Source organism: Procambarus clarkii, chromosome 35 (genome assembly GCF_040958095.1).
Source record: "Procambarus clarkii isolate CNS0578487 chromosome 35, FALCON_Pclarkii_2.0, whole genome shotgun sequence".
NCBI classification, from domain to species: domain Eukaryota; kingdom Metazoa; phylum Arthropoda; class Malacostraca; order Decapoda; family Cambaridae; genus Procambarus; species Procambarus clarkii.
Window position 1 is genome coordinate 35177480 of NC_091184.1, and position 15000 is coordinate 35192479.

The following is a 15000-nucleotide window of genomic DNA, read 5'->3' on the forward strand; positions in this document are numbered from 1 at the left end:
TGTTCAGTTTTAGATCATTTTAGCTTTGTGGAAAAAAATGGAATCCATCCCTCTCGTTCTTGCTGAACTTATATTCTCACTTCCTGTTCCTATCTTCATAACTTTGCATTTGCCTGAATTAAAGTCGATTAGCCATTTCTCAGACAGTCTTTAGTATATGTTGTTCATTCTGCAGCATATTAGTCACACTCTTGTTGGGAAGCCGGTCGGCCGAGCAGACAGCACGCTGGACGTGTGATCCTGTGGTCCCGGGTTCGATCCCGGGCGCCGGCGAGAAACAATGGGCAGAGCTTTGTTTCACCCTATGCCCCTGTTACCTAGCAGTAAAATAGGTACCTGGGTGTTAGTCAGCTGTCGCGGGCTGCTTCCTGGGGGTGGAGGCCTGGTCGAGGACCGGGCCGCGGGGACACTAAAAAGCCCCGAAATCATCTCAAGATAACCTCAAGATAACCTCTTTGTTCTAGCTTTTCACCATAGTTTTGCACCAACGTTAAGGAACCAATTTTTGTTTCTCGTAGGTTGTTAACGTATTATATATATTAGGAACGGTACGGGTACCCGCTCCTGCGGCACTCCTCTTGTTATCTCACTGATAGCTCCTCTCTCTCTCTCTCTCTCTCTCTCTCTCTCTCTCTCTTTAAAATCTAAACCAATTTTATATTTCCCTGATCTTATTCACATCCTCTGTAAATTGACTCAATCACTCAGGATCCCCTTCTACCCTCCCCCCCCCTTCCCCTAACCCCTACAAATCACCCCCCCCCCATTCCCTCTCCCCCCCCATTCTATATCACCCCCGTCTTCATCACATCTCTTCCCCTATCTCGCTCCCTCCCTCTCTGTCTTTCTCTCCTCTTCCTCCTCCTTCCTATAACCAGTTTCGTGGAAAAATGTTTTTAATTATAAATGGAATATCCACTTTTCCTATCTTGCGGAGGATTTGCTTCGTCTTTTTTAATCGGATTCTTGCCTTCTCCTTCCTTTGCGTCGTGAGAATTATCTCTAATATATCTCTCCCCCCCCCCCTTCTCTCTTTCATTCCGTTATTTTCTCTACTACGCTTTGCTTGCCTGTTCGCAAGCTTCCTTCTCTCCCTCTCTGCTTTCATTCGCTCTCGCTCTCTCTCTCTCTCTCTCTCTCTCTCTCTCTCTCTCTCTCTCTCTCTCTCTCTCTCTCTCTCTCTCTCTCTCTCTCTCTCTCTCTCTCTCTCTCTCTCTCGTTTTTTTACCGTGATATAATTCGGTTAGACGCGATTACCTGTGGATTCAAACTTGGCTAGGCCATTCCTTTCCCTTAATCCCGCCCCCAATGCCACTAATCCGTTCTGGGACAAACGCTGCAGCATCAGGAAAGAGGAAATGCCGAGGTAGTGGAGTGATGTGTGTGCGTGTGCGTGCGTGTGCGCGCGTGTGCTTGTATCGCTCTCTGTTCAAACGCACTTCCTCTGTACTCAACAACACCAGGGTGATGAGAGAGGCTTTTAGAACAAGAGACACAAGTTTCTAGTTATTCACACCAGAGAACAGCCCCAAACATGGTCTCCTTTCTGTTAACCTTTCTGATAACACCTCTGATAACCTTTCTGATAACCTCTCTGGTAACCTTTCTGATAACACCTCTGATAACCTCTCTGGTAACCTCTCTGATAACCTCTAAGATAACCTCTACGATAACCTCTACGATAACCTTTACTATAACCTTTGCATTAACCTCTGCGGTGGTGGTTATCATTCATCCCATTCTCTTGATTGGCCACGACGTACAAAATACAAAGTCCTAACCTAACCAGTGAAGTTGGAACCCCAAGCCGCCCACCTAACCTACCCAACACAGGCATATAAAACGGAGGGGAAACTTGTGAGCCGCTATTGTTCATAGTACTCTGTAATATGTACGTTTGGGAAGGGACATAACGTACAAAATGGACCGACAAAAGTCACCACAACCAGACTCGGAGTTGGAAACGTTTGGGCTATCCTCGCCGCTATGTTCAGCTCTAACGTCTGTTTTCTAATTCTAATTCAATTAGAAAAGGTAATTATCAGGAGAAAGCGCTAATCCATTACGACTATATAGCACTTGGAAGAGGTCAGGATAAGGATTGGGGATGGGACGGTGGGGTAAGGAATGGTGCCCAACCACTTAATGAACGATCGGGGATTGAACGCCGACCTGCATGAAGCGAGACATATGTAGCATTAAAGTCTACCTCAAAACCCCTTACGCCAGACAGTATTGCAACACAACAGGTTGCATCGTCGCTATTGCAATTTGGAGCCCAGTAATTGCTAGCTTTAATTCACGTCCCATTTTGCGTCCCGGTAAAAGCTCTGTTTTTCCCCGGTACTGCGTTTTCTGTTTGGTCTGCCGCATGGTTTCTGTTCGTGAATCCTCCTATTTTTTTTTACTTTAATTGCTTTTGCACCGGGGGGTTGGGGGGGGGGGTATATCTGGCCCATAGGCTTTTTTTATTTTTCGCTAGATGACAACTGGAAGATTTTCACTTGGAAGATTTTCGTGAAATTTTGAGCAAGCCAGTTAATTTATTATGTTTTATTCCAATTGTTATAGTTCTTGTGGGGTGTTATAATCTTAATTTACTTGTGTTAACATGTGCAATGGTTAATGTTTTGCAAATGGCAGATTTAACAGTAATTGTGAAGCCTAATCACTCTATTCCGAAGTGGGGGGGGGGGTAATGATTTTCTTATCATCCTCCCGCGATGTCGTGAGACGGTGCAATAGCCTCCTCGTTGCACATTAGTGACAAACCTCCCACATTCTGTTGCAAATCACCGCAATAATGTTCTCTTTTTTCCAGGTCGTGAAGGCGCTCAAGGCGACTTTGGTGGAAGCGTCGGGAACTCCGTACATTGTCTCGAAGGAACTTGAGAGATGAAGACGAGTCAGCACCTTAGGCCGCGGCGGTGCTGTGGGCAGTGAAGTTTCTCAGGCGCAACATGTGGGTCTCAGAGAGCCCCCCACCCTGAGAGCGTGTGGGGTGGTATGTGTGGGCGGCATGCGGGTAGCAACAGCTCCCGCGGGCGGCAGTCCTCACTCCCACACCTCCCACATGAGCCCATGGCCGCCCACGGCGCCCCCGCCAGAGGTGGGCGTGGGCGGCCAGGCCTCGTACCATCAGTGGTGGTACGAAGGTGCCAACGATAGTGAAAACCGAGCGTTGTTAGACGAGCCGATGGACTCGGAGCATGCGGCGCTTGTGGGCGGGAACTGGACGCTTGCGGGCGGGAACTGGACGCTTGAGGGCGGGAACTGGACTCTGCTAGAGGAGAACTGGACGCTTGTGGGCGGGAACTGGACGGCTGGAAGCGGCGCAGGGCATGAAGGGGCCTCACTGAACATGCAAGTTCTCTTCACTGCTCTCACTGCTGTCATCCTGGGAGTGATGATCCTGGCTACCATCGTCGGTGAGTACCCCTACGTTGACTCTCACTCTCCCTCACTCTTCTCTCACTCTCCCTCACTCTCCCTCACTCTCTCGAGGGCCCGCATGCCGCCCACACTCCAGGACTTAAGCCTCTCCATAACCCACATCGCTGACTTTTGAACCTGACCTCTTTGTACCTGCCTTTTTCTTCCCCGAGTTGGGGGACACGTACGGTCCTGTGAGACGCTCTCAGCCCCCCCAGCTCCTGTCCCAGACGGTCCTGTGTAACCCATGACGACTTCCCGTCAATCCGAACATAACAACCCTGTCCAACCCCTCGCCCCAGAGAGTGCTTTCACTTAACGATTCCTTAATCACCTTGGAAGAGCTCGTAGAAGCTCCTTATTGTCGCCCCCTTGACCATCTTTTTGGACCCCTTGAAGGGCGCACTCCTTGAAAATTATGCACCGACTAATCGATCTTCTGTCTGTGAGAATTCTGTTGGCTGCTCATCTTATCCTGGGGTGGGGTGTAATTAGCTCAGGATTAGTTGGAGTTTGTCATTATGCAAGCTTAGTGATTAGAGGGCGTCAATCTAATACGAGGATTAGTTTGATTCGTAATTAAACTCTGATTAAACTAGTTTAATTCTCTGGCTCAGTGGAGCAGTGTAACACCTCAAGGTAGACTGAATATGCAAGGCAGTATTGGTGTGTGTGTGTGTGTGTGTGTGTGTGTGAGAGAGAGAGAGACTCTCTGTACCCATCCTGATGTGTTTGTGGTGTCTAGCATCTGCCTTCTGATGAGTAATGTCAATGAGTAATTCATTGCGAAGACTATGTCTATGTCTCATCATATCTACAATTAAAATTGTGTCTGTATCAAACTGGCGTCGACAGCTTCCTCGTCTCGTCAGAATTTACTTATTTCTTACTTATAAGATGAAAAAGTTCCTTCTGGGTGCCCAGTGACTCATTAATATCTCTCCAAATATACCGTTCCTCACTTTGAATGTTGCTGCTGTATCGGCTTGCTTACTTTCATTTTGAATCTTGTATGTCGTTATCATGTCTACTCAGTTCTTTCTTGCCTCCGGAAAATATATAATTATGGCTGATGATGTTGCTTGCATTCGCCTCATAAGGATATGGTGTTCAGGCTGCAGCCGTTAGGGCGATAGACGCGTAATAGATCGTGTCATTACACACACACACACACACACACACACACACACACACACACACACACACACACACACACACACACACACACACACACACACACACTCGGTGTACACACACACACACACACACACACGCACTCGGTGTACACACACACAATGTTTCCCTTTGTCCCGGATCCATATTAAGGAGTATTGTAGCAGCCATAATAACCCCTCAGAGGATGATAGGACTTAAGCCCAACCCGGACCACTTGCTGAAGAACATGCTACGCCACGACTGGAAAAAAAAAATACTTACCCTTATTCTTCTACAGGCAAAACCCACTCTTATGCGGCCTGTACATAGTAACGGAAGCCTCGTATTGTGCACTAAAGTGCGACATTAGCTTAGCCAAATATTATGCAAACCTTGCAATATGTGTTTCAGTTTACAGACATACACATAACATTTCAAGTAAGTTTTCTGTAAGCAGACGATGAGTCACAATAACGTGGCTGGAATATGTTGACTAAACCACACACACTAGAAAGCGAAGGGACGACGACGTTTCGGTCCGTCCTGGACCATTCTCAAGTCGATTGTTTCGGTCCAGGGCGAACCGAAACGTCGTCGTCCCTTCACTTTCTAGTATGTGGTTTGGTCAACACGTTTTCTATAAATAGTTATATTCAAAATAACAGCAATTAAAATGTATATATTTTTGAAGTTTATTCATACAGTCAAGTTAAATAATTCTGTGTACTTACCAAGCTTCTGACGTGTATGTTTTAATATATGGAAATTTGGGCGGATGATAATTGTTGATGTCAACAGCTCATTAGCAGTTTGATGAGTAGCTCATCAAACAGGATGAGCTGCTCATAATACATATATTGACTTATAAGCTTTGACTCCACACACACGAATAATAAATCTTATGCAGATCGAAGTGAAGTACTAAGTCGACAACGGGCTCGCCATAGCCCGTGCTACTTGGAATTTTTTATCCCGAGGTAGCTGAATTGAATAAAAAAACAACAACAGGGATAACCAGGCAGGCCAGGAGCTGGAGCCTAATTTATGTAAGTAGAGATAGGTAAGGATGTACACACACACTGCTGTCACCTTGTCCCCCTGTCACCTATGTCTTCAGACATCCCGTAGCTGTTATTAAACTCGTTGATCATCTTTGCATTTGCAATCCGTCTCATTTGTAAATTGCGTCTTATAAGGCATCTTAAGTACCCGTTTGGGAAGGTTCAGGTGGGCGCCGGATGGTGGGTGAGAGAAAGAGAGAAAGAGACAGACAGACAGGCAGAGAGAGAGAAAAAGAGAGAGAGAGAGAGAGAGAGAGAGAGAGAGAGAGAGAGAGAGAGAGAGAGAGAGAGAGACAGAGACAGAGACAGAGACAGAGAGACAGAAAAACAGAGAGACAGAAACAGAGAAGAACGTGCTGTTCCCGTTCTGGCATATACTATTCTCCTTAAGAACTCACAAAATTCAACGCCTTAGAGATTACCCAAACACTTCCCACGCTCCTCCAGTCTGTGTTTAACACAATAAACACTTTTCTGATCACACTCGCGAGTCAAGAAGACACAAAAAACACAGCATCTTGAAAACCAGTGTTTTTGTGGTTTTTCTTACGTCGTTAACACGGTGCTTTAGAGAGAAATCTTTCCCAAGGGATTTTGTTCTTAGAGATGTTGAATGTAGGAGGTGTGTGTGGTTGTGGTGTATCTTTGTTGAATGTTTACGTTAATGTGTACCAAGTTAGGGCCTCTGCTGGTTGAGTTTGACAAATTAGGGCTCCACTGGCTCCACTATACCAGATCAGGGCTCCAGTAGTAATCTACACAAGTGGAAAAGACCATAACAGAAATGGGATTGATGGAGTGTTTCAAGCGTAAGCTACACATATAACTGAATGACTTTGGGTTCATATAAATAGGAACAGCCTCGTATGGGCCATTAGGCCTTCTGCAGTTGTATTATGGTATTATGTTCTGCATTTCGATCGCAAATCAAAGAACTGAACACTATGCTGTCTGTTTTTTTTCACCTATTGTACCGTCATCATTTCAACATGTCATGGGAACCAGGGGCAGAGGTCATGTCAACACGTCATGGGAGCCAGGGCAGAGGTCATGTCAACACGTCATATGAGCCAGGGCAGAGGTCATGTCAAGACGTCATATGAGCCAGGGCAGAGGTCATGTCAACACGTCATGGGAGCCAGGGGCAAAGGTCATGTCAACACGTCATGGGAGCCAGGAGCAGAGGTCATGTCAACACGTCATGGGAGCCAGGGACAGAGGTCATGTCACAAGGCCATCGGGTCAGAGACCTCACTGCAAGGCTGCCACAATAGATATAAAATATCATTAAATCGCAAAATGGCATGACAAAAGGATTGCTGACCGGAAGACACGCCACGTGGATGCCTACCGCCACCGGGCATGCCTCATCCTACACATGGCATATGCCACATGCATGACAGGTCATGAAACTCACATATGAGAGAGAGAGAGAGAGAGAGAAGGCACATGGCCAAATAAGCAGCATCACAGGACTTCCACGTCACAAAACACATAAAGGACTGCCCATTATGCTTACACGACGAATCAATACCGTGAATGAATCAGAAGAATCAGCATACCTATGAAACCCGAATCTCACGATACGTGACAGAGGATAGTTTGAGCCATGAGAAAACATCGTAAACGGATTAACAAAAATCAGAGCAGACGACAAAAACAAAATTAAAGGTCACAGGCAGCTCAACCGAGGTCAAAGGTCAAGTAGCTCACCAGAAATGAGTCAATATTCACTGAAGGCATATATCACAGGTCACAACGAAAGGTTCAGATCAGAGGGATATTTTTTTTGAGATTTATAGTCTTGTCGATCAATAGGAATTGTACAAAAGTTTCGTGGATCGCAAAGTTGGGTTCACTTATCTCACAGAAGGGTTCAAAGGTCCCGTGGGGTCACCATCTTGGGGTCAAAGTAATTAAGCGCAGAGGGGGGTTCGAAGGGGGTAGTTACGAGACGAGACAAGGAGGAACTAATGCCGGCAGCTGCTCAATCTCTTGATTAATGGGTCGCTCTCGTCCAGTCCTCTTCCTCCTATTCATCATCATTTCCTATCCCCTTATCTCGTTCACCTATTCCACGGTCTCCTTGGCCCTTATCTCTCCCCCTGCTCCTCGCTGTGTCTCCCTCGCTTCCTCCTGAGGGCTTCAAGAAGCCCTACTGAAGAATGGAACATTTTCTTTAACACGTTTTCTTAATTCTCACATTTATTTTTCAATCTTCTCTGTTAATTCTTTTATTAGAATTGAGTTATACTGTCTTTAGGAGTGTTTTCATTTCGTCTTTTTCCCTGACTTGGCTTCAGTATATACCTGACTCTGCTGCCGTGTCTGCCTCTGCTGTCGTGTCTGCCTCTGCTTCTATAATTGTCTGCTTCTGCTTCTATAATTGCCTGAATCTGCTTCTATAATTGCCTGATTCTACTTCTTTGTCTGCTTGATCTGATCCCTGGATTGACTGGTCTGACTCTACTTCCCCTGTATAACTGCCTTCACTTCCCTTGATAACTGACTCTACTTTCCTGTGTGATTGACTTTGCTTTTCTGGATCACCCATTTCTTTCTGTTTTTCCTTCCAGGTTTTTGCTTATTTTTACATTGGTATCCCTCCTACACTTTCTCTGTTTCATTGCTCTTATCTTCTATTTCCTTGTTCCTCCTTTTCTTCCTTAATCTTTAATTAATCTTCGTCTTCTACTTATTTTCTTTCTTCTATATATTATGTTTCTTCTTCGTTTTGATCATCATCATCATCTTTTTTTCATCTTCATATCATCGTAATGTTTACAATTCAGACATTTTTTTCAGTACCTTTCCCCAGGAGTGAGTTGTGGTGTCCCTTGAGTGTGGCCCTGTGGTAGTGTGTGGCTCTGTGGTGTGTGTGGCCCTGTGGTGTGTGTGGCCCTGTGGTGTGTGTGGCCCTGTGGTAGTGTGTGGCCCTGTGGTGTGTGTGGCCCTGTGGTAGTGTGTGGCCCTGTGGTGTGTGTGGCGCTGTGGTGTGTGTGGCCCTGTGGTGTGTGTGGCCCTGTGGTGTGTGTGTTGGGACCAGGGCGCCCTCCCGGTGAGACTGTGATGTTTTCTTTGTCTGCTCTGTCTCTCTCTGTCTGCTCTCTCTGTCTGTCTGTCTCTCTCTCTCTCTCTCTCTCTCTCTCTCTCTCTCTCTCTCTCTCTCTCTCTCTCTCTCTCTCTCTCTCTCTCTCTCTCTCTCTCCTTTCTCTCTCTCTCTCTCTCTCTCTCTCTCTCTCTCTCTCTCTCTCTCTCTCTCTCTCTCTCTCTCTCTCTCTGACTGTCTTTGTCTCTAACATACTCTCTCTCTGTCCCTTTCTGTCTCTATATATCTGACTCTATCACACTTTTTCTCTGATGCTCTTGATGAAACTGTCAGCTAAGTGCTGTCGTCTGCTCATCAGCTCATCTGACGCCTGATGCTACAAACAGTTATGTGATGAGATTATTATCGTTGTTATTATTTTAATTAGGAATGTACTTTATTGGTTGCTAGATTTCCCTTGATGTTAGGTACAAGAGGAGGCTTTAGACAAGAGATACCAGAGTATGATTGAACTTTAATACCTTTCATTAGTTTGATAAATATTTGATATATCTCATTGACTTGGCCTTTATCTCGCTCTTGGTAATCTGTGTATGTACTTCGCTTTATCTGATGTCTCACAGACTTTCCTGTCATTCTCTGAGTAAAATCCTGCTTCTGCAGCCTGATCTTCTGGTTATTTTTGCATGTTATACTTCAGCCTAATTACCTTTGTCAGTTTTCCCTTGTTCTTTCTTCAGTCTTATGACCTGGTCAAACTTTCTTGATAGTCTTAAGCGTGATCACCTGGTCAGACTTGATAGTATTCAGGCTGACCCCTCCCCCCCTTCCTTGGTCGTGGACTGACATCCTGCTTGTGTGCTGTTGCCTGTGCTGTGGGTTTTTGGTTGTTGTGTCAGTTCTAAATTGGATTTTTGTTACCTTTTGCACTCAAAGAACACATTTTTAGCTCTCGTTGTGTTCCTTCCTTCCTGCTCTTAGAGATCTCTCTCAGGGGGGTCTGAGGGGCTTTGAGGGGGGGCTCTGAAGGGGCGTTGATGGGGCTCTGAGGGCTCTGGGGGCTCGAATTGTTTTTTTTACTTTCCCATGGAACATTTGATCCTGAGTTTCGAATATTTTGTCCCGATATAGCCTGGAGCTCAAATGTCCCGATAGAGCCTGGAGCTCAAATGTCCCCGTAGAGCACGGAGCTCTTGTGTAATACTTTACTCGCTTTCTTTGTATTAGCAATTAACATATATGAGGCTTCCAAGTATTTGCGTATGAGGTAATCCCTCATAACCTAATGGAGTAATTTTCAAAATAAGATTTTCAGTGTAAAAAACTTTTCCAGCTTGGACCTTCCAGGTGCCTCCTGGAACGTCCAGTTCTGCTTGGTGTGTGTTTGTACGTGTACTTACCTAGTTTAGTTCACCTAATTGTGCTTGTATAGGCCGAGCTTGTGTCCTTGGGCTCCGACTCTTATCTAGGTGGTCATTTTATGCAGTGGAGCCTGGCATATAAGATTTCTACCATATACATTTATACGTTTATATGTTTATATCAACTACTACTGTGTGTGTGTGATGGTATGTATGCGTCCTGAGTATATGTGTGTATGTATGCGAATTCGTGTATGTGTGTGTAGCCGCGTATGAGCAATTTCTTGTATGAAAGACTCCGTTTTTCAAGCAGTAACAGGAACTATATACGTTTCAGGGCGAATTTGAACAATAAGATCGTCGCCTAATATCAACTCTCCTCGAAGAAAGAGGCCGAGACTTATATTTTTGGATATATCGAGGTAATATATCGTAATATATCTCTTTGGAATATAACGACGATATATATTGATAACAAGGGGATATTTATATGTGATATATGGGTCAATATATTGAAGGAGTCTGCTAATGCGGTTGTTGGAGTATATCTCGTTGAGTATATCACGCAGGGGTAAGCATAATGACGTTATATGCTGAGGGAAGCGAGTATGCTTGATTACCTTGAGGGATTATAGTCTTGGGAGGAAGTGTTTGGAAATCTTAAGTGATTTAGCGGGAGAAAAATTAGCGGATTGTTAATTACGGCGCTATGATGGTGGTGATGGTGGTGGTGGTGGTAGAAGTGATGGTGGTAGAGGTAGTGGTGGTGGTTGTGATGGTGGTGGTGGTTGTAGTGATGGTGGGTGGTAGTTGTAGTGGTGGTTGTGGTAGTGGTCCACAACCATGGTGGTGGTGGTGGTAGAGATGGTGGTGGTGGTTGATAATGGTGGTTGTGGTGGTGTTGGCGGTGTTTATCTATCAGTAACCACGGTGAAGTAAGGTCTATCTCTTTACGCCCCGCCTACAAGCGGCGGTGAACCCGTTCGCCACAACTTAACTATTCTGACGCTTGAATTCTTTGTCGAATCTGGCCTTAAAGTTGTGTCTGGAGGTGGCTTCCACAACTTTCTCAGCCCACAACCACTTGTTGACCTCCCGTACAGGCTGAGACTTCTATTCTAAAGATTCTCTAACTCATTCGCTTCTCCAGCATCCTTCCTGCCAATTTCTCAAAATATAAAAATAATGTACATTATATATATATATATATATATATATATATATATATATATATATATATATATATATATATATATATATATATATATATATATATATATATATCCATCCACCTTGAGTGTTCTGCTAAGTAACTTTTACGTAATGGTCATATTCCCTCTGATATTTCTCTCCCCTGAGTTATAAAATTTAATTTCCTCATATTACCTCGTAGCTTAATCCTCTTAGTTCCGGTACTGGTCTGATTAAATATCCTAGTTACGTTCAAGCTTGCCTAACCACTCCCACACACACACGTTTAAATGAGTCAGTTTCACTACACCCTCGTCTACAAGAGCCGAAGTCAGGGGTCGTCATATGTGGGAGTAGATATCGAGGACCTCGGTAACGAACGGGGTTCGATCCCCGGCCATGACGAAGGGACGCCGGTCGCCACGGGGGAACAGGGGTGACCTAGCCGGCGGCAATTTCGTTGGATATTTTGTCAAGCCAGAGTTATGCTGGTGACTGTGTGTGTTGTTTAGTAAAGTATTATATATATGTGTAGCTCTCTCCCTCTCACACTGTTTCTTTTTTTGTCTGTTTCTCTCTCTGTTTCTCTGTCTGTCTCTCTCTCTGTCTGTCTCTCTCTCTGTCTCTCTGTCTCTCTCTCTCTCTCTCTCTCTCTCTCTCTCTCTCTCTCTCTCTCTCTCTCTCTCTCTCTCTCTCTCTCTCTCTCTCTCTCTCTCTCTCTTTCTCTCTCTCTCTCTCTCTCTCTCTCTTAGCTTTCAAGAAAAACTACAAGGCCTTTAACTATCGGTTTTTCCTTCTACAGTCTCGCTCCTGTAAGGTAATTACACACACACACACACACACACACACACACACACACACACACACACACACACACACACACACACACACACACACACACACACTCCAGTTTCAACACATTCTAAACAGTAAAACACAAATCCACAATCACTCCCCCAAAATAACATCTCGCGAGAAAGTAATTCTGGCAGACACACTAATTACTCAACTAGCGTGTCCTGCGTGGCCATAATGAGAGTGAAGGCCAGCCAGTACTCCACAAATTACGCTAATGTCTGAGGACAAAGGCAGGCCGTCCTCCCCACCCCTCCCTCATCCCTGTGGCGTCACCTCAGCAGTCCTAGACAGGACATGGGGGGAAGGGAGAATATATATATATATATATATATATATATATATATATATATATATATATATATATATATATATATATATATATATATATATATATATATATAATAGTAGGAATTCGTGATAAAATATGAGATATTATATAATTTATACTTTAACAAAAATACTTAAAAAACCTCAAAAGAAGTCTTGACACGAGTCAGGATCCAACTTCTGCTTGGTTCATGCACGCTGGCAATTGACATGAGAGAGAGAGAGAGAGTGAGAGAGAAGATTGCTAACAGTGAATGGGAACAAAATTACTGTTGGGTGAGAGAGTGGGAAACTCATTATGTGGTAAATACATTACTGTAGAAGTACTCCAAGAAGTGATCTATTAGTTTTAATGTGCCTATCTAGATCATACCTGTAGAGGGTTCTGGGTGGTCTTCTACTCCCTGTATAAGCTTGGATAAGCAATAGTGTATATATGTGTGTGTGTAGGTCTTGTATTCCTGTACATCAAGAACAGAGGGGAAACGTCCGTTACAGAAAAACCTGTAAAGATTCATATATATTATATATATATAATTTCTTTTTCCCTCTCTATGATAATTTTCCTACTTTAGTATGTCTCTTTTCAATCTATTTTCCCTTCGCCATCTCTTGTTAATCCTCTTGCTCACCCGACGCCTCCGTCGTCTTCTCCTTCACCTTTGGATCAAATCATATCTCATGTCCAAGAAACGAGACTTCAGAATTTTCACCGTTGCTTGAGACTTACAGAACGGGCCCCTGACTCGTCTCTCTCTCTCTGCTGGCTTTGTATGTAAACTTTCCACATCTCGAAGCACCATCAGCTTAAGACGATTACTTGGCAAAAATTTCTTTAATCTCTGGGATATGGTGGTGCGAAATTGCTTGCCTCTGTTTTAAAGTTGAGGATCTGATGGTTCAAAGCTTGGCTTAAAGAGATTGAGGGTCTGATGGGTCAAAGTTTGGCTCAAAGAGACTGAGGGGTCTGAAAGTTTAAAGCTTGGCTTAAAGTGATTGAAGATCTGAAGGTTCAAAGCTTGGTTTAAAGCGACTGAAGATCTAAAAGTTCAAAGCTTAAGTCAGAGACTGGAGGTCTGTAAGTTCAAAGCTTGGCTTAAAGAGACTGAAGATCTGAAAGCTCAAAGCTTAACTTAAAGAGACTCACTCTTGCCAGTGAAACTCAAGTGACACGCAGCGATCACATGGTCACCCATCCAGCTGATATCCAGACCCAACGCTCCGTCATGTGTCAGAGAAGCCCCTACATCGTCCATGAAACTTAGTCACGAGTATCAAGGCTTCAAGGTTCTCCTGGGTCGTTTGAAGACTAAAAACAAGCAATAGATGATCTATCACTGAGTCTATCCTATGTTAGAATCTATTATTAAGTTTTTATATCGTGTTATGGAATCATGATTTTGAGACATCACAGAAAATACAAAATTGAAAAACAAAATGTTAACACGGAAGGAAATCAGCAAGGAAAATAACTGGAAGGAAAATAATTAAAGCGATCATTTTTTCCTTCTGAAGAGTCGGGAAAAGGGGGGCTGTGTGTGGGGCTTGTCTGGGGGGGAAAATGGAACATTTCGGGCGGGTTGTGAAGGCAGAATACAATAGGAAACTGCGAAGTCATCAGAAAAACCGTGGGCGACGATAACTGAAATGCGGAACGAAGTCCCTCGCCCAATTTCTATGCATCAGATAATTCGTGTCCCACCTGGCAGACTGTTCAAGACCCTAATGACTTCATGTTGACTAGGCTCCTGAAGCTTCGCTCCAGTGTACTTGGCTCCAGGACCAAGTGACAAAGTCCAGAGGAATTGCTGATGAGGAGTAGATGAGAGAGTGACCAGGGAATGTGGAGGAGTGACCAGGAGATGAGGCAGAAAGTGACCAGGAGATTCAGTAGGGGTAACCAAATGCAGAGTAGGAAAAGCGGTCAGAAAAGGAGGAAGAAATGGTCAAGCGATATGGAAGAGTGGCCAGGAGATGTGGAAGACTCAGCAGACTAAGGGCAGCACACAAATGAACTCGATACGGCAGACGTTGTTTGTTTCCGTTGCCTGTGAACGGGCCGTTAGTTGGGGAAGGGGGCCACCAGAGGGCCTTGAGCATGGATGTAAACGGCTTCCACTAATGGCTTGTGTTCGGGAAGATGCCCCAAAGCGGGCATTAACCAGGCCTGGCGATCGCTGCCTCGCCGCTATGTGACAGTCTTCGGTCTTCCTCACTATACAAGGACTGAAAACGACGAGATTTTGTGTTTCATTTTGTCCTGCGCCAGCAGCTTGAACTTCGGTGAGAAGCAAGAGATGTTTGTGAACACAGAAAACGGGAGTTGAGGAATTATTCGAGAACTGCTGGCAAACTTTGTCGCTTATGTAAACATGTTGAAAAGGGAATTTTCTTTTCCAGCTCCCCCTAGACCTAGAGGGAATTATGAGTTGGGGGTTGAACAGGGTCACATTATACGCGGCTCTGTGACTTATCATAGGCGTGATACACATTGCTATCGTACACCCAAGACGTCAGTGTAGCTGCGCCACTTGCAGCTATCACGCCGTTTCCTGTTCTTTTATCA

General features: G+C 44.6%; 1 protein-coding gene across 4 annotated transcripts in view; it reads left to right on the top strand.

Annotated features, from left to right (window-relative positions):
* The window catches only part of LOC123750456 (5-hydroxytryptamine receptor), a 136144-nt gene that overhangs the window by 50354 nt on the left and 70790 nt on the right, over positions 1 to 15000 (top strand). For all 4 annotated transcript variants that reach the window (XM_069336313.1, XM_069336310.1, XM_069336311.1 and 1 more), the window contains one exon: positions 2822 to 3428. In XM_069336313.1, coding sequence (XP_069192414.1) covers positions 3020 to 3428 — 409 coding nt within the window. In that variant the 5' untranslated portion in view covers positions 2822 to 3019. The remainder of the gene's footprint in view (positions 1 to 2821; positions 3429 to 15000) is intronic.